Below are 21,010 nucleotides of genomic sequence, written 5' to 3' on the forward strand. Positions count from 1 at the left end.
AGTGTCGAGAGCTTGCAAGGACATTTACAGCGCATGATCAAGAGCGGCAAAAAGTCATTCGCGCTGACGCCAGCACTACTGCGCCCACGTTCCTCCCTGGAGCGCTCGTGTGGCTCTCGATCCCTACTATTGCAACTGGCCTATCTTCAAAACTATTGCCCAAGTACGAAGGCCCCTACCGTGTCGTCAAATGCACTTCCCCAGTCAACTACTTGATTGAACCCATCGAACCATCTTCGGACATGCGTCGTCGAGGACGCGACATTGTTAACGTGGAGCGCCTGAAGGCCTACCATGACCCGCTCATTGTAACCACCTGTTAGGTCGCCAGGCGGCTCCCTTTTCGTACCCGGGGTAGTTGTGGTAAAGCCTTTGAACAGTGGGTCGTCCTCTTCAGCGCCTTCTAGTGGGTCGCCCTTTTCTCAAGAAGAAGAGCAGCTCGCGCAGAGAGTCGATCCCCGCATTGACTGTCGCTGTCGTTAATCATCGCTGAGTGTCCGCCAATAAACCGCTTAACAATTTATATATATATATATATATATATATATATATTTACACACACACACACACACACATATATATATATATATATAAAGGGGAAAGAAGTGTGTACCTAAGGGCTCGTTGTTCCTTGTTTTAACACAATAATAATGAGATCTAACAGAAAATAATGCCAAGGAATGTATAGGGGAAGTTATTAGAACAAATGGAATGTAAATGAGAAGAAAGAAAAGAGGGTTAAAAAATAACCAGCCGTGAGCAGGAATCAAACCTACGACCTTTGAATAACGCGTTCGATGATCTAACCACTGAGCTATCACAGTGGCCTTCCCTCCACCCTTTTTTTTTTGGGTTTATATGTGAATTTAGAAATGGCAGTGTCAGTCAGCGCCCTCTGTAGCCAAGCGGCGAGTTTGAAACACCTTTTTATGCGCATGTGTGGCGTCACGTAGCACGTGAACTTATTACGAGTGGGCAGCTGACTAATAGTTCCTCGTATACAACCTAATGACACCAAGTCTGCCAGTACGAGAGCCTCGTTAATGAATAAGGGAAAGAAACGTGTACCTAAGGGCTCGTTTTTCCGTGTTTGGACTCAATATAATGAGATCTACGAGACAATATTGCCAAGGAATGCAGGGGAAGCGCTATTAAAACAAATGGAATGTAAGTAAGAAGAAAAAAAGGGTGTAAAAATAACCAGCCAGGAGCAGGAATCGAACATACGACCTTCGAATAACGCGTTCGATGCTCTAAGCACTGAGCTATCACAGCGGCCTTCCCTCCACCCAATTTTTGGGTTTATAAGTCAATTTAGAACTGGGAGTGTCCGTCAGCGCCCTCTGTAGCCAAGCGGCGAGTTTGAAACACCCTTTATGCGCATGTGGGGCGTCACGTAGCACGTGAACCTATTACGAGTGGGCAGCTGACCAATAGTCCCTCGTATACAACCTAATGACACCAAGTCTGCCAGTACGAGACCCTCGTTATTGAGTAAGGGAAAGAAGTGTGTACCTAAGGGCTCGTTTTTCCGTGTTGTGACACAATAATAATGAGATCTAACAGACAATAATGCCAAGGAATGTATAGGGGAAGTTATTAGAACAAACAGAATGTAAATAAAAAGAAAGAAGAGAGGGTGAAAAAATAACCAGCCGTGAGCAGGAATCGAACCTACGACCTACGACACACACACACACACACACACACACACACACACACACACACACACACACACACACACACACACACACACACATATATATATATATATATATATATATATATATATATATATATATATATATATATATATATAAGGGAAAGAAGTGTATACCTAAGGGCTCGTTTTTCCGTGTTTTAACACAATATTAATGAGATATAACACACAGTAATGCCAAGGAATGTACAGGGGAAGTTATTAAAACCAATGGAATGTAAATAAGAAGAAAGAAAAGTGGATGAAAAAATTACCAACTGTGAGCAGGAATCGAACCTACGACCTTCGAATATATATATATATATATATATATATATATATATATATATATATATATATATATTGAATGAACTTGCAGATAGCACATTTGAAAAGGAAATCGTATTTACAAACGTTTCGGCCGTGGCACGGCCGTGCCACGGCTCTGACGAAGGCCGATGATATATATGATATATATGTATATATACGACGATGATATATATATATATATATATATATATATATATATATATATATATATATATATATATATATATATATATATATATATATATATATATCTGTGTGTGTGTGTAGAGACAAATAGAAATGAATAGAGTGAACTGAGACATAATAAAAATAAAGAGAACAAGCAGAAAAAGGACGCCACCCAGCTCCATAATTCCATGAGGCTTTCGAATGTTTACTTTTTTTTACAACTTTTGAGGTCATGATATATCTTCGAATATGTAGGTCCAAAATCGGCTCTATGTAAAGCAATTGGTAACCCTGGTCTCATTCTCAATGAAATACGAATATCTATCGAACACAAACGAATATATCATGTCTAAATAAATCAAAAACTATATGAGCGCATTGCGTTTGTTCAGCCGAACAGTCTGGATTGTCGCGCAAGAGTATTCTGTCGCAAGCTTCGTTTTCAAAACTGCTTTGAGCAGACAACGGAAATTATTGGCATCTCATGTTTAAGCAGCCAGCGTTTGCAGCATATCGCTCAATTTGTGATGGAACGTATGAGACACAATACGGCATCGGTGGGATTTCGGGCATGTGCATGAATTCTTGATGGATTACTGAAAAAGCTTGTAGTTTTCCTTGTCTTTTCTCTTAACAGACATCGTAGCAACCATCCAGTGAAAACAACAGGTTTTGTGCTGTCGCCGCAATGAGTTTAGCAGTCATTTTCGCTGTTTGGTGTTCGTGCTGCTGCACACCAGCAATGTCAAGTGGCGAGAAATTTGATGTCTGCGAAGGAAATTACAGTAAGTAATATATTCATCCAAGAATTTATTTAGTTGATTCTTTTATTTCTGAGGCTTGTTTGCTAAGGTTCTTCTTCGAAAATATTTAAAATGTGTTGGCTTGCAGAAAGACATTCGAATCGATGAAAAGACTATCTAAATAGACAAACGTGATGAAATACGCTGCAACGTACTTTCAAGAAAAAGCTTTCATTCATTTCTGGCAACTTACATGTCATGGCTGATCCACAAGTGCACCAATTTTTTTAACGCTGTGTTCTGCCATCAACGCATTGCTTGCATCACCCACCTAATTATTAGGTTGGTACACTACGAATGAATATTTTTTATGTGGATTATGTTCCACTGTCGTCAGTATACCATTATCTTTTCAAAAAAAGTAGCTTGCCAGTCAGTGAGGTTACAACGTAAACATGAAAAATATGAATTTACCTGCTGCATAAACAAACGACCACTAATATTTGTCATCTGACTTCAAAGTTCAAGTTCAGTCACCTGGATAAGGATTATAACATTATGTAGGAAAAATCTGATGTCGTGTCTACATCGAGAGCAAAAGGTGAATTTTATTCTTTAGGAAAGAGTACTCCGCTTTTTCATGGCATCAACATATTTGCACAGTGCAAGAAAACTATTAGTTATGCCATAACTACTTGATTTTTTGCGCTGTGCAAGTTTTTTGATTCCAGATGACTTATTAGCGTAACAATCTGTTTTGTCTATATGGTAGATGCATTGCCTTTAAAAATAAACACTTGCAGAGAGTGCTGCCGTTGTTAACAATACATCAGAGTTTCGTTATGGTCCACCTAACTTTGATTAGTGAATGATCGCTCTATTATAAAAGTCTTTAATGTATCATTTATTGATCGATTCATTGATTAATTAATTTGTGTGGTTTAACATCCCAAAACCACCATATGATTACGAGAGATGCCATAGTGGAGGGCTCCAAAAATTTCAAACACCTGGGTTTCTTTAACGTGCACCCAAATCTGAGCAGACGGGCCTACGACATCTCCGCCTCCATCGGAAATGCAGCCGTCGCAGCCGCGATTCGATCCCGCGACATGCAGGTCAGCAGCCGAGTACCTTAGTCACTACACTTTCACGGCGGGGCGATGTATCATGTATTGAAGACATGACTAAATCTTTGTTTTTTAACGGCAAAGTGCTCCATGTGATGGCCACAATTTGTAATGTTTTTCGGATTAAGGCAAGCAGATAAACTATGTGGGATCTGGTGTAGTGCAACTGCACGAAACTCTGGCGTAAAGAAACACAGCTGGTGCATCAAAGAGACCTATTACTTGATGAGAAAGTGGTGAGAGTAAAGAACGTGCTTAGATAAGTGCGTCAGCATATCGCTTCCCGGCAGTACGTCCCCGCACCCGTTTGATGAAAGTTCACACAGGCTTGCACACCTCTCCCCGCCAGCTGTCGGCATACCTCAACGGGGCTTCGCACTACGAAGGCCACCTGGGAGATTCAGATGTTTTTGAGCTGCTACCGACGGCTGTCGTCGTGTGCAGGGCGATGCTGTCAGTTTTGCCAGTAAGCAGGTGGTCGCTAGTGAATATGGGCTGCCATGTTTATTTGTGTTCACATTTATTGGTGGTTATTGATACAATGATTTTAAAGAAGCAATGACATCAAATTTCAGAATCGAGGTGTGCGTAGGTTCTCTTGGCCAAATCTAAATAACGCTGGTCACGTGAAATTACTTCATTTTGAAGCAAACAATATACGAAAGCGCAATGATTAATGAAATGCCCCTGTGACATCGACACTATTGCTTCGTGTTGGGTGTGATAAATTCCACACATACCATCCTGAGTGACGATGCGCTACTAGCAATCACTTCTGCAATACGAGTGTTATTGTGGCACCGACTGGCGCCGAAGCCGGAAAATGCCCTCACTCGCCATGATTTATATTTGTCGCACTGTTTTGAATGGTTTCGTGACATTACCAAAATACAAAGCACCCGTAAGAGATTTAAAAAAGAAAAGAGAATGATGCAACGTGTGTTCGTCAGTCAGCATGTCGCAGAACCATCGTGAGTTGCAGTCATTTGGCTCGATGTGCCCAAAAAGCGCAGTAAGGTTGTATCTTCATAGCAGATATGTTACGTGCCAACATGACCATAAGCTATCGAAGTGGAGTAGCGCGTAGATATATTGTCGCTAACTGATAACACGCGCGTATCGTTAATAGTGAAGTATAGCTCGTTCGTAGACTTTATTGCGTCTGCGTAATACCGAGTGGGTCACTGCCGCTGCCACCATGAGAGGCCAGATGGGTGGGGTCATCTGGAGGCACAAAGCTGGAAACTAATTCTAATTCTTCGCGAGTGCGCATTCCTTATAGCGATATTCCATTAACCCCTTTGCGTTTACCTGAATGCTGTGCACGCCAAAGCACACCAATATACCTAATTTAAACGCACGAGTGAGCACGGCCGAAGCATGCATCACCGGGCACCTCATTGGCGCTTAGAACGGCGTCCATTTTGTAATCGCAGTTCTGCAAAACGTTCATTGAAACACAAATGAACCGTGACGTCGTGAATCATGGTGATTCGGAGCTCCAGACCAATTTATTCAACCCTAGTTGACCTTTTGTATGGTGACGAAGGCACTGTGGAGAAGGGGTAAGCTGTGGCGCGATATGGAGGTGACCGCGCGGCAGTGCCGTTAGTAGCTCTCCTAGCGCTAAAAAAGGCGGGATTGCCCACAGTTTTAGCGTTATGTGCACTAAAACGAGAACGCTAATTACTAAAACGAGAACGCTGTTAAATTGAGAACGCTGATATGTTGGCGCCTTGTTGTGTTGTAGTAATTCTATGGTGAATCGCAGCCTTTCTCTATTTTATTCAGATTATTCCTCATTAAGGTAACCATAAAATCAAAGTCACACACAGTATAAAAAAATCAAGTAATCGTTCATTCAGCGAAAAACTTAAGGCGTCCTCTCAATGAGAACTTTTGATATGTAGGGTTTAACTTCAAAAAACCACCATATGAAAATTTTTCTAAGGTGAAAATTGATCGGTGTTAGGTGTCTTGTATCCGTGTATGCACTGCCGGTCTTTCAACATAGCTCATATTTCTAATATTTCTAACACCGCTAGAGTTACACGCAGTGAGACGCACCCTGCTCTACTCTGAGGCTACAGTCACTGGTTGGGGGGGGGGGGGCGTTATACACGCTTTAAAACAAAAATTACGCACCAGCTATCCTTTCCTCACAGTGAGGCGAAAGCTTCGTTAATGCAGAAAAGCCCATTGCCGCACTGGTTGTCGTAGGTTTGACATTGCGAACAACTCCCCGCTAAGCCAATGGTAACCGTGATACAGGCCCATCAATTCGCAATAGCCAAAGGAGCACTGGACAAAGAGCCACCCCACTGACGTTTGGGCTGAGAAACTTCTGACTGGGAAACGTTGTTTTCTCTATCTCTTCCTCTCACTCTCTTCTACATTAGTGATACTTGTCAAGTACCAGGCATAACCTAGCACTCTCTTTAAACTTTTGACACCCCTATGGCCTCAGGGGTCAAGGTACTGCTCAGGACTGCTGAGTCGCCCGGATGGGACAGAGACCAGAATTTTTGTCCGTATGCGTTTTAGGCTAGGAAACAAAGCATCAGCTATGCCTACCTATACCAACGCAAAGCTGTGCGTTCTTCATCGTTGTTATTCTTTTCTATCACACGCGTGTACTGACATGCGATGGCTCGATAAAACAGAAGCTAAAATTTCAAAACTGTGCTATTGTGCCGCTTTTACACAGATGAATATGGTAAGTGCAAACAAATACGGTACCTTTATGCTTTCTTTCAAGTGCAAGGAAAATAATTCACATTGTGTTTTGTTGCAGCTGTGATAACCGCAGCAAAAGCCGCCAAATACGGGTCCAAGATATTGCAGCATTGCATGACGTATACAGTGATGCGATATGGCCTACCTACCAACTTGTGTCAGAGGGTAATGTCTGTCAAATTTTTTCTCTAGCTTTTCTTTTTTAGGTTGTGAAAGAAAAGATGTCTACCAATATGCGTTTTCGAATGAGGCATTTGGCAACTACGCAAACTTTACTGTGCACTATGAGCTCCGTGCACTATGAGCTTGAAATTTTATTGTCGACGTTCAAGAAATCACTAGAAAATTTAAAATTCAAAAATAGAATTCTAGTAAACTTTGAATACTTTCCTACATGAAGCATAAGACTACTATTTTTGAGGAAAAATGACACTCGTAAACTAAAGTTTAAACCTTTGCATATGCCCCGATATTGACCTGTGGGAATACTTTGTAAACTAGTGGTGGGTAATAACTAACAAGACCACGGTTGAACTCACTGAACCCAAAAGTTCCCTGCTTGTGCTCCTTGAGGCGAGTGAATAAGGGCTGTGAAAACGATTTCGAAAACTACTTAACAGAACATTCAGTTGGCAAACACAGGTTCGTTTTACGAGCTGAAAAAGGTGTTTGCTTTTCGCCCAACCGGAAATCCACTAAAGCTCAAAATAATCAAAAGTTTTGGAGGTTGGTGGTAAGGGATCGTTCTGAAAAACTGGGCCTGCAAACGCCCCCATTTGAAAACCGAATGTCGATCTGTATGTCAAGCTGCTAGATTATGGTTGTTGTCACACTCGGACACTACTTGCAGTTATTATAATCGACCTTTATTGTTATGCATGGCATAAATGCATTACATTGAGCGCCAAAGGCACGCCACGTTGTCCTGCACAACTACCACACATTTAACAGTAGAGGTATCCTGCTATATAAAGTAGTTCATGCGTATACGATGTTTTTGTGAACTTCCACGTGTGCTTGGGAATTATCTTGCACAGATGATGCAGTACAAAAAAAGCTATCTAGTACCATCTTTCTCAGCAAATCAGCTGTTTTTTATAGTGATGCCATTTTTGAAATGCTAGTATACTATATGCACAGAAGTGGCAAGGCTGACTTGTTCACCATTCTGAATTTACCCACATATCACAGGATCACGAGGGCTGTAGCAAACAGGAACAAAACTGGAAGAACCTATAGTAGTACGTGAGCTTCCTCACCAACCTGAACACTATGTGAGGTTTTGAAGCGTAAACGTTAATGGGCTTTTTTCACAGGAATCCTGGTGTTGGCGTCGTTGGTTGGAAGCAAAAACTTATAATTCTCGCGAGACCAAAAAATTGGCCATCTTTACGTGCCTGAAAAAATGAGAAAGATGCAAACAATGGTAATAAGGTTATAGAGAGTTCGTATCAAACCTGGATTCCTTGCGTGGAAACGAAAGTTCTACCACACAGCCGCACTCCTTCTTTGTCTTAACGCATGGAATCAACACCAGTAATTATTACGAAGCATTACATAACTCTAGAAAAGTCCGGTAAAGAAGGGGTTATTACTCCGAAACAGGATCGAAAGTCTCAAGATTGCACAATTGAGCAGTTTCTTCTCGAAGGACAGACCTCGTCGACCATGGTGCAGCGTTTTCATCGATCATATGAAGTTGCCATCTCGATAACAAGGTCACATGATCGATGAAAACATGATCGATGTTTACGTCACATGATCGATGTTTACGTCCTATCGACGTAAACAAATCATATGGAGTATTATTGGTCAGGCTCTTTTTTAAAAGGAGAAACCTAATACCATGAGCGGGGAATTAAAGTTACTTTCTGATTGTTCATTTTGCTTTCGCTTGTGCAAACAATAAAAACAACTTTCTCTGGTGGGAACTGCGATGACCGCAACTTTCATGATTTACAGGTCACCTATATGTATTCTTTGCAAAACTACATAAAGTATTGGCGTAATATTGAATGGTACAAGCTTAAATTGCAATCGGGCGGCAGAGCATAGGCTTATGACTTCATAGTTTAAAGTCAATCACCCGATGCAAAACGCACAGACGTTAGTGAATCCTTGAAGCCACGTGGTGGTTGCACAGCCAGATCAAAAAGATTTCATACATATGTTGTTTGAAGCTCACAGTAAAAGCAGGATATCGCTATCGCATTCAACTTTTGAAGGCTAAGCTTAAAGGTCACACAATGTTTTCAAGAACACGCACATTTGTTTGCACTAGGATTGGTGATTAATCGCCCAAGCTTCGTTAGAACACAGAGATCGCGTCCTGCTTGACTGCATGCCACGGAGTTTTTTTTTCTTTGACTATGCGTTATAGTCCAACAGTAACCGGTCCCACTGATATGGTAATGCAACCCAAACCACTGCATCAAGCAAGCAGTCTTTTTGCAATTTTTAAAACCTGCACAAGCTCATTTCTTTTATTTGAATGCAAGACAAACAGTCATACCTCAGATTATTCAACAAGTAGTGTTAGTAATGTTTTATTGAAACCAAAACAGCAGCAATTTTCATGTCAGTGTAAGTCCACAGCCAAAACTAAAAATGCGAAAGAACATGTACAGATCAGCCAATCACTATATATAGTTGACAACAATAAACCAACTTGAAAGGAGTGTTTAAAGTCTCATCATTATGCACATGCACTTATGCTTTTATGACATGTGCTATATGCACAGCGTCAGAATGTAAGTGCAATCCTTATAAGAATGTGCAAGAACCTAGTGTCAGCCTGGAAGCCAACACGCCTGAACAACTAACTTAATGCAGTAAGGCTAGTAATACGTTTACAAGATGTGCAATCACGTAGGTAGTTTTGTTGCAGTTTTTTGCATCAGTACTCTTCATTGCATCGAAACATATCGCACATGGTGATACAGTTCAGTTTTTGAAAAAAAAAGTCTTAAGTAGACATGGCTTGTTGATTGTATATTTACTTACAAGGATTTGTAAAATCATTCAGCCATGTGTACAAAATAACTGCGTTGCAGTCGTACATAGCTTGAAGTATTTACTTGCAGATATCTGAAAACAACATCATTTTTTTTAATTATGCTTCGAAAGTTACAGGCAGTTGCACACAGCTGTAATGTACCAATTTTCTGATGTTACGTCATTAGTACAGCGTCGTTCACAATGTTTTGTGCCAGCCAGCTTCATCTCCAATCTAAAAAGTTCTTCCTCTTTAATTTCTCGTTTTATAGCATACGCATATTTACCCCATTGAAGAATATTTTCAGTATCATCGCTGAAAAGTCAACTTGAAATAAGGCAATCACGTTCTTAAAATTGAACGAAAACATTTCTATAGATAGTAGCTGGTCGCTGCACATAATGAATCCTAAGCCTAGGTATCCAATGAGGTTGAATTGAATCCGATTACACGTCTATAGAGCCTGTAGAGCAACCCGGCCATGAGTTTATAGTTAAAGACAGCGTCAAAACAAAAGTGACATCGCGCATGGAAATATTAACAATAACACGTGGGCATCTGCATCCCAAATTGACGATATGATTCAAAAGTCGCCGTAGCGGAGCGCTCCGAAAATTTTGACCATCCGGTGTTTTTCAGCATCCGCTGAAATCGCACTGCATACGACCACTATCGTTTCACATGCATCGAAATGTGACCGCCATGGCGGAATCGAACCCATGGCATCCGCCGAGGCCGACACCGATAGATACATAAATGTAGAGAACAAGAAGTTAAAGTACGAACAACTGAAGGTTAACGTGCGTTTCGCTTTTTTTAGCCACGTTCGTATACTAATTCTGCTTGTGCGTGACTGTTTCATCTTGTAATCGTCCTCCCGCAATTCTCGTTGACTTTGTTACGTATTGTGGACCACATGACCTGATTTGACTCAGAAACGGCTTTCAATATGCTCTGTGAGGACAACTATTTGTACCGAAAAGATCCATCCAGGGACCTTTTGGGGCTGAGAAAGCAATTAACTGAACGCTTAGATATCAATCCTCGCCTCATTATCCTAATTTGATGCATACTTATGGGAAAGTTTTCGCAGGAAAGTAATTGATACAGGTATTGCATATTTTCGCTTTGTGACTTGTGTTGTGGGTTAAAAACTATCTGATTACGCGTTTCACTTTCTAAATGCCAGGAAATTATCAGCTTTATTATTGAAACTAGTTGGCGATCACAACGCACAAACCTGTGCAGCCTTCGTCTCGTCACTGGAGGTGTGACACGACCATTTGCTGCAACACGCTTTTCATATGGCACAGCGCCACTTCAGTTTCAACGGAAGTGTTCATGACCACAGGGGGGTGTAAAACACAAGCTGCCAAGCTCTGGTTCGTGATTGTTTCTCCGACCTTTTTAATGCAGCGTTGGCATTCTTTCCCGCTGATGCTACCAGGCTAATAAACTCTCAATACATTGACACATGCCACTTTCGAAGAACGAGTGCTATGGCTCATACTCGTTTTGGGTATGAAAAAGAAGAGAACGTTTGTTGATCTGGTTCCAGTCAAGTCCTGGCTGTCGGTCTTGTTTTGTTCGCGACATTACTGGTGGAGACGCTTGGTATGTGTACTTCGGCGGTGTCAGCCACCTTAGTGACAGCTACATCTCCCATGGCAAGAAGCAGCCGCCGACTGCATGGGTTACCCCCTGAATTTAGTTCCTTGGCATCGACACCCAGAAAGATGACAGCTCCGACGACAAGCCAGGTGGTCCAAACCAGCGATGCTCATGGTTCTCCTCTCGCGCATGTTTTTCATGCGCAGCAGACACCAAAACCGTTCAACAGAAATATCGCGGAAAGAAAGGAGAGGGCTGAACAAGCCATATTCTTCAAGAACCAGCAGCCGAACGAACGCGTTTTTATGTTTGCAAGGAGATGCTTCGGCTCTTCAGGCTCGCCAACCCTGTCATGTCGAAAGAAAACAAGATACGGCATTGTGCGACGTGTAAAGAAACAGCTTTTCGCTGGACTCATGCGCAATCCACCCACGCTCGTCGCCGAGTTCATCCATGAGGCAACTTTGATGGAGTGTACTATGCAGCAGCGGTCGTCACAATACGCACGCCACATCCCGGCCTACGCATGCTCTAACAGACCTGATAGCGAGAGACAGGCCCTTGCAGACTTCATTTGAAGTATGGTGCAGGAATAATTGCGACAGCGTCAGGTCGTGGAATTCCGTCCACACGTGCCAGACATCGCGAATGCAATAGGACAAGAAGTCCGGCAGGCAGTCGCACCCCTGGCACCAATCGCACCACTAATAACCGAGGCCCCAGTCCTGACATATGCGGGGATATTACGATCCCCGGCGCCACTGGCTACAGGTGCCGCTATGCGGACAATGTGCCAGGCTATGCCACCGTCAAGGACACTGCTTCAAGTCTACCTCTCAGCTCAAGGTTTATAAGCGAAGCCTCCTACCTGTCGGCCTCAAGGCAAAGTGCTAGCAAGGCAAGCACGTGGCGCACCTCGAATAACCGTCCGTTCTGCTATCACTGCGGCTAAGTTGGTCACGTGTACTAGAACTGTTAGTATCGCCAACTAAGTCTCCGTGGTTTCCACGCTGATGCTTGATGCCCATGCTACGGTGAGCGCCACCGCGAAATCAAAACCTATCTTACGGGCCAGCGAACTCCTTCGGCTGTTCCACACCATCAATCTAGGTCAGCATCGCCTCACGGGTCTACCTCGACCAGTTTGCCCTCGTCGTCTTTTGCTCCCTTTAGGAGCCGGTCACCAAGTCCCCGTAGGGGAAACTAGGAACAGCGACTTCTGGAAGTGAAGTCACGGTCAGACGGGCTGTTAAAGACCCTACTTTGACGCAACGACCGGACGATGACTATTCCAGTTTGTCAGTGTTCTCTGACAGCCGAAAGATCTTTTCTGCAAAAATCGGCGTCTTCGTCAACGATCAAGCTGTCAACGCCCTCGTCGATACCGGCACCGACTATTCCGTAATGAGCACCGCACTGGCATCTGAACTGAGGAAGCTTACCACACCATGGCCACGACCCCAGTTGCGCATGGCAGGTGGCCATCTGGTGATGCGTACTGGTATGTGCATGACGCGCATTCGAATTTATATGTCGACATTTACAGGGTCCTTTCTCGTATTGCGCGTGTGCGTTCGGCCAATCATCCTGAAAATGCACTTTTTTCGTGATTACGGCGCAGTCATCGACCTACGTGAATTACTTGTGTCGTTCGAGGATTATTTTATTGGTGCAACTGACGGTACGCTATTCTCGAAGAGAGCGTTCCATGATACTGACAATTATCTAACTCTCCTGCCTCAAAGCAGCCGCTTGTGGAGGCCAACTTTTCTCTCTATATTTCACGACAAATATGCGTTGCCCGAAGAATCGTTCGGCCTACCAAGAGACATGCTCATCTCTTATTCATGAACATAAGCGACAAATATCGCCACGTTACGAGACACACTCCCATCGCATATTTAGAAGAACTTAGCGATAACCAAGGTTCGCCTTCGTTCGTCGAATAACCACCCTGACGAGGCCTTCGCGAGCCCTCTCGACAAGAACGAGGGTCTACCTTCAGCACAACGAGAAAGACTTTTGCGTATACTCGGCTCGTTTCGAGAAGGCTTTGCTACTACGTCGAGGGTTAACCAGACGCTACTTTTCCAGCATTGTATGATTACGGCACCCACGGAGAGACCCATCCGACAACATGCCTGCAGGGTGTCGCAAAAGGAACAAGACGCTATACGTGACTAAGTCCAGCAGATGCTTCAGGATGACGTCATTCAGATATCGACCAGACCCTGGGCTTCGCCAGTTGTGTTAGTGAAGAAGAACGATGGTACGTTGCGCTTTTGCGTTGATTACCATAAATTAAACAAGGTCACCAAAAAAGGCGCTTATCCTCTACCCCGTACAGATGACTCACTGGACCATATACGCAATGCTAAGTATTTTTTCTTCAAGGACTCTTGACAAATCGTAGCGGCTCTTGGCAAATCGCAGTGTATGAGTGTGACCGCAAAAAGACCGCTTTTATTACTCCCGATGACCTGTACGAGCTCAGTCTTGCGTTTAGGTCTATGCTCAGCGCCAGCTACTTTCCAATGATTGAAGAATACGGTTTTAATGGGGCTGAACTTCAAATCATGTCTGCTTTACCTTGACGACGTCCTGGTCTTTGCAGACACATTTGAACAACCCGTGCAGTGCCTTGAGGCAGTTCTTCAGACAATTAGAAAAGCGGGGCTTTTTCTCAAACCCGAGAAATGCCACTTCGAATAAGAAGAACTGAAGTTCCTTGGTTATGTTGTCAGCCATGCCGGCATCCTCTCAGATCCGGAGAAAACCAGCGCCATTGCCGCCTTTCCCAGCCCACAAATAAGCGCGACCTACGCCAAGTGCTGTGGCTTCTACTACAGGCGCTTTGTGAGAAACTTTTCGAACATCGCTGAACCCCTCAACAAGCATACAAAAGATGGTGTTTCGTTTGTTTAGGGTCCAGACGAGCGCCATACGTTTGACGCCCTCCAAAACCTTCTGCAGGCTCAGCCTGTATTGGGTCGTTTTGACGAAAGCACCGACACGGAGTTACACACAGACGCCAGCAACGTTGGCCTTGCAGCGGTATTAATTCAGTGGCATACTGGCGTATAACGCGTAATCGCTTATGCGAGCAGAACGTTATGCTTAGGGGAGAACTATTTTGTGACCAAAAAAAAATGCCTCGCTGTTGTCTGGACTATAACTAAGTTCAGCCCATACTTGTATGGCCACCCATTCAGGGTAGTTAGCAACCACCGTTCTCTTTGTTACCTCGCGAATCAAAAAGATCTTTCAGGTCGCCTGTCACTATGCATGGAGCCTTCGGCTACAAGAATTCAACGTCGCTATCGTCCATAAACCGAGGCGGAAACACACTGATGCTGACTGCTTTTCACGCGCACCAGTCAAAATACGAACACTGACCTTGAAGACGATGACACTTTTTTTCTGCCGTATGAGCTACCAGCTTGCCTCAGCTACAGCGTGCCAATTCGGAGCTCATCCCGCTCATTGACTGCCTGGAAGGACGCTATTCTCCCCTTCCTCGAAGTTTCGCGTATTCGCTACACTTTTTTTGTTTTCGAGATGGAGTGCTTTACAAAAAGGACTTTGATTCCACACATGCTACGTATCCGCTTGTTGCGCCAGCCACGCTTTATGGTGACACTTTACGCGCGTGTCATGACCAGCCTTCGTCCGCACACCTCGGCGATACGCGCACGCTGCAACCGATTCGCCACTCCTACTACTGGCCACGTCTCCCAAAGACAGTGAAGTACTACGTTCACACATGTCGCGACTGCCAGTGACGTAATATTCCTCCTTTACGAGCAGCGGGGCTGCTGCAACCAATACACCCATCGAAGGTGCCTTTTCATCAGATTGGCATGAACTCGCTGGAATTATTTCCCACGTTTTGGTCTGGAAACTGCTGGATTGTGGTCGCTACTGACTACCTGACACGCTACTCTAAAACAGAGGGGCTTCTAAAAGCTACCTCAGCAGACGTCGCCCATTTTTTCGTTAACCGTAACATCCTACGTCATGGTGCGCCAGCCGTCGTCGTAACTGATCGTGACACAGCTTCCACACCGTAAACATGATGCAGGATGTCTTGCAATTAGGTGCCATGGAACATCGTAAAACGACAGCTTACTACCTGCAAGCAAAACAGCTCGCTGAAATAGTTAAGAAGACAATTGCTGACATGCTGTTAATGCATGCGGACATAAATTGCAAGAACTGGGACGATATCCTTCCTTAGATAACGTTTGCGTATAACACTGTAGTACAAGAAAGTACAGGTTACACACCGTTTCGCTTAGTTCATGGTCGCGAGATGACGAGAATGCTTGACGTCATGCTCCTGCTCGACAACTTAGGAATCTATTCCTCGGATGCCGCCAAGTTCGCGCAGTGTGCAGAGGAAGCCCGTCAACTTGCTCGTCGCCGTATTCGGTGTCACCAAGCCGCAGATGCACGCCGCTACAATCTTCGTCGTCACGAAGTTATTTTGAAGCCTGGTGATGAAGCCAGGGTGTGGACCCCTATTCGACAGCGTGTTCGTTCAGAAAAGATACTTCGCCGCACTTCGGCATTTACAAAGTCGTATGACGTCTCACCGAATTTACTTACGAGGTTCTCCCAGAAAACACTTTAAGACTTTCCCATTCCCATCCCCTCCCCGCGAGCTGAAGTCATTCATTTGATGTTTCAAGGCTCCAACCGTACTTTTGGCGCTGTGACTGTGACTCACCAGTGGAGTGACTGATTTTATTGATGCCTTTGCGTCGTTCTTTTTGTTTCCTTTATTTACATACTTTCCTGTTTTTCTGATTTGAGTCCTGACTCACAAACAACTGTGTCATTTTGCGTTATGCCATTTATTTTGCTTCTATAGTAACCTTCGTCATGTTTTTTTGCCTTCATGCCTGGCATCGAGACGATGCTTCTTAGTAGATGGGGTAATAATACATGCCACCCTTAAGGAACGAGTGCTGTAACTCATACTCCTTTTGGGTGTGAAAAAGAAGGGAACGTTTGCTCCTCTGTTTCCAGTCAACTCCTGTCAGCCGGTGTTGTTTTGTTCATGAAAATATTTTATGTTGGGACGCATCCTTCTATCCACACGGCATGCCACATCTGGTCAACCCAAAACCATACAAGTCATACCGTTATGGTGAACCGAGAAGTCCTCACCGCTTTATGCCAGCAAGCATATGAGCTCCATAGGAACTGGAATCTCAGCAACCACAGCATTTTCGCAACACATCCATAACCAAGGCAAACCTGCCGGCTTTGCCGAGGACAAAATGGTTCATGCAAAAAGGTATCCCGCACGCTGCCTCCTGGCGTCTTACTGTAAAACTTCTGCCGTCTTGAGTGAAGTCGCCCGAGGCCTGGTTCACCCAACTGGATGCTCAGTTCTCCTCGGCAAGCAACACACATGACCAGAACCGCTATGATTACGTCGTCACCAAACTACACGCGCGCTACGCCAAAGAGGTTAGGAATATTCTTATCAACCCACCGGAGGCCAACCATTACGAGCACCGCAACACCGAACTCATACGTCCCCTGTCACCCTCGGATAGGCAGAACGTGTGACGAATTCTGACTGCAGAGCTTGCCGAGCGCGAACGTTCACAGCTCCTTCGTCACAGGGATGCTCTCATGCGCAAGATGTCCTGGAATTCTGTTCTGCGAGCACTCTGGCTTCAGGCCTTCCACCACGTATCTAGCCAATTTTTCAGGCTCAACTTCAGCTACCTCTCCATGAACTTTCCGACACCACTGATCGCATTACTGAAGCCTCTCTGCCGCAGTTTTCACCCGCCATCTAGGCTATTGCGGTTCAGCTGAACACCATGAAGCTGGCGCGCCGCATCGACAATATAGATCGACAACTCAGCTGCATTCAGTGGCGCGTCAGTAAGTGATTCTGAACGTGTCAGCGATACCACTTGCAAAGCAGTCATCATAACACCACCTCGTCACAGTAGCCTGCAGAGCACGACTGGTGTTACTGCTGTCGGTTCTTCAGCAACACAGCCTGGCGATGTCGGGCACCCTTTTTGGCCAACGAGAAGCACTAAAGACAGCTTGGTGGAGACGACCGAGAGCTGCCAACTTGGAGAGCATCGGATCTTCGTCGCCGAATAAGCCATAAAACAGCGGTTTCATGTTGATAGCGGTTTCGACATCTGCCGCAACGCGTGATCCTACCTTGAAGGTTCTCGCCCGAAAACATCTTTCAAGTTCAGCCAGGTGCATCGTTCAACACTGAGAGGCATGACTCGCTGCACCTGGGAGCCTAGATTAACAGCCTACAACGCGACCTTCACTGGAACTTCGTTATCGCCGACGTCGTCAAGTCAATCATAGGCCTCATACTTTCTGGATCACTACAACCTCCTTTAGGATTGCCGCAGCGACCGGCTCATCGACACAACAACGGAACACTCCACACCAGGTGAGCGAACAACCACCCAACAGCCAAGCATTCAGGTGCTCAGTGTTGTCAAACAGCCGCCGTACCACGCCCTCCCCGCCGAGTTTCTAGGTTTGATGCGTCCCAGAGGACTGCCACGCAAAGCGCAGCACACCACCACATACTACATCTGGAACACTTCAGCCTCCCAGTTTCCTATCGTGGCTGTCACCTTACTCCGGACCACATGCGAATAGCCACAGCAGGATTCAGGGTGATGCCCCACGGAGGAATCGCCCGCTGCTCTGATCGTCTGTAAGCCTCTCCATTCCACCATGAACCAAAGAAGACCAAATGTTGGCGGCCCTATGGGGACTACCGCACTGTCTACGCGCGCACCATCAAGGACAGGTACCCCCTGCACCGCATACAGTATTTCGCCCATCGCACTCATGATGGCCACGTGTTCTCCGTGCTGGACGTCGTGAAGACCTACACACATATACCCGTGACTCCAGATGACATTGCGAAGATGAATATAATCAAATCTTTTGGATTGTTTGAGTTTCCCTTCATGAGCTTTGGCCATGGAAGTGATGGACAAACATTCAAGCGCCTTATCGATGAAGTCGTCTGCGGCGTCGGCTTCTGCTTAGTTTACCTTGACAACAAATTGTTATTCTCCTGCAAAGCTGAGGGGCCCCACAGGCACCTTCGTCCGCTGTTTAAACACTTCGATGACCACGGTCTACTCGTCAATATCCAAAAAAGCATGCTAGGCGATCCCTTCATCCGTTTTTTGGCCACGAAGTTTCATCAGGGAGAACTCTACCCTTCACTTAACTCCTCTCGGACCTGCAGAAGTACCCTCAACCCACCACCGCTAAAGACCTCCACCACTTCCTCGGCATACTGCACTTCTATAGACGTTTTTTACCGCACGCCGCCGACTACCAGGTGCCCCTTCATGATGTCTTGGCTGGTCTACGAGGAAGTGAATCCGTCACGTGGATACCGACTTTGGTGCAAGTTTTCGAGGCAAGCTAGTCTCCGCGACACTCCTCTCCCATTGCACTCCAATTCACCACAAAGGGATTGATGGTTTCAGGTTGCAGTCATGTGAATTGCGTGTTTTGGCATATGCCAACGATATTGCGTTCTTTGCTGGTGATAGAGAGAGGGTCACTTCGTTATTAAAAATCACTCAAAGGTTTTGTGACACGAGTGCAAGTTTAATGAACAAAGAGAAAAGCATTGGTTTATGGCATGATAATTGGGACCTCACACCCAGTTTCTTTGGGAATATTCAGTGGCTCACGACACCTAGTCGTTACCTAGGGGTACCATTGGACAGGTATCAAGACAGTGAAACATTTTGGCTTGGAAAGGCTGAAGAACTGCGCGCGACCGCCGAAGGATGGGGTGGTCGTGGCTTATCAATTTTTTCTCGGTCAGCTGTACGCAACTTGTTTCTGGCTGCTAAAATTGTGTACCTTTTGCAAGAACTTAGTTGTACACGGAAAAGCATTCACAAAGCCCACAGGATATTCGCCACGTTCATTTGGAGCTCTACGTGGGAGAGAACATCTAGAACGAACTTGTTTCGGCGAGTTAAGCAAGGAGGGCTGTCTCTGTGCCATCTCTTTCTTAACCAAGTAACATCACGTTTCCTGCTTATTAGAGACCAGAGAGGCTCTTTTTTTACGTTCTTTATTTCAAACAACACTGTTACACCACATGCATGACTTTTTTGTATCGTCAGACAGGCGAAAACGACACACCTTGCCACCGTTCTTGCGCGAAGTTGTGTTCTCCTATCGTTTCTTAAGGGCGAGGTATTCGATATATTACCTAACTAATGTGAAAATAAAGCGCCTTATGAAAGACCTAATACCGAATGTTTTTCCTGTGCCCCCGTACCGTTCAAAGTATGAAAAGTTATATGGTCATGACGTACTAAAGCGAGTGAAAAACATGTGTATACCACCCAATGTGAAAACCTCCTTTTTTAAACTTCATACGGAAACCTTGCCAGTAAAAACGTGGCTTGAAGAGAGAGGGATGTATGTACCACGGGGAAGCAGCTGTCTCCTGTGGAACAAACCTGAGACCATTGAACATGTGTTTATTGATTGTAAGAACGCTATTTTCTTTTGGGACATTTTACAGAGGACTTTAAAAAAAGATTTACCTCTTACTCCATATGGAATTCGTTTTTTGCCTTGTGATAGTTGTGTGCCAAATTTGGATGTTATATTTTTACTTGGTCTTCATTCGGTTTGGCGTAGTATGCTATCGTACAGACACTGTGATGTGAGAGTTCTATCCGTTAGTGAGTGTTTCGTGGAAGCTGGTATAAAAGTGCGAGATGTGTATAAGACTACCGACTGTGTTGAATATGTAATATCTTTGTTTGACGCGTTATCACGCATGAAACGCGTGTGATAGTGATTGTCATATTAGCTTGACCTGTAGTCAAGAAGGCAATAAAGAAAAAAAGTAAACATGCCGAGGTGTTAGTCGTTGATGTGAATGGTTGATTGTGTTCTTGTTGCGTACTTGTTAGCCTAGATGTCAGTGTACTTGTTGCGTACTATATGTGTACTATGTGACCATGTGTGCAGGTGTAGCTATATAAATTGCCTCAGCACATATTAGGCTTCCGGTGTCCGTGAGTAATCCTGAATGGGTTGAGGCGTAAACAATCCGCAAGGGAGACGTGATAGTGGGTAATGACAACGTACATCGCGGCCGGCAACTTTTTTTTAGTATCGTTTAGTCCCTCCAAATGGCGCCAGCTACCACCTACTTCATTGCTATGACGCTCGCACACCTCCAGCTACTTATATAACGTTGAACATCTATCTATCAAAGCTGCATTACGGATTCGGAATGGTTTCGCTGCAATCGATTGTACGGTTTGGAGGCACATCTCGTGACCTACGGACCCGTAAACGCATGGATAACGTCGCTACACTATGCGAATCTGCGAGAAATAAATACACCAAGCCTAGCATGCACTCTTCAGGTGAGGGCTCTACAGAATCCGTGTCTTTCGCAGTGAACGTGGCTTCGCTGACCGAACGAAACGTACTTGCTCCGTCGTTCTCTTTCGCGATGTGTTCACCACCGCAAGTTCGTCTGCTTATTTTTATAATCATTTCGTTCAATATCAAGCTCAGCGGGACCTTTTTT

General features: G+C 44.7%; 1 protein-coding gene across 1 annotated transcript in view; it reads left to right on the top strand.

Moving 5' to 3' along the window:
• The first annotated feature begins 2,840 nt into the window (after positions 1-2,840).
• Positions 2,841-21,010, top strand: part of LOC142765458 (uncharacterized) — a 141,865-nt gene continuing 123,695 nt past the window's right edge. The window contains exons 1-2 of the mRNA XM_075866498.1: positions 2,841-2,982; positions 6,865-6,971. Coding sequence (XP_075722613.1) covers positions 2,886-2,982; positions 6,865-6,971 — 204 coding nt within the window. The 5' untranslated portion in view covers positions 2,841-2,885. The remainder of the gene's footprint in view (positions 2,983-6,864; positions 6,972-21,010) is intronic.

Source organism: Rhipicephalus microplus, chromosome 1 (assembly GCF_043290135.1).
Source record: "Rhipicephalus microplus isolate Deutch F79 chromosome 1, USDA_Rmic, whole genome shotgun sequence".
NCBI classification, from domain to species: Eukaryota; Metazoa; Arthropoda; class Arachnida; order Ixodida; family Ixodidae; genus Rhipicephalus; species Rhipicephalus microplus.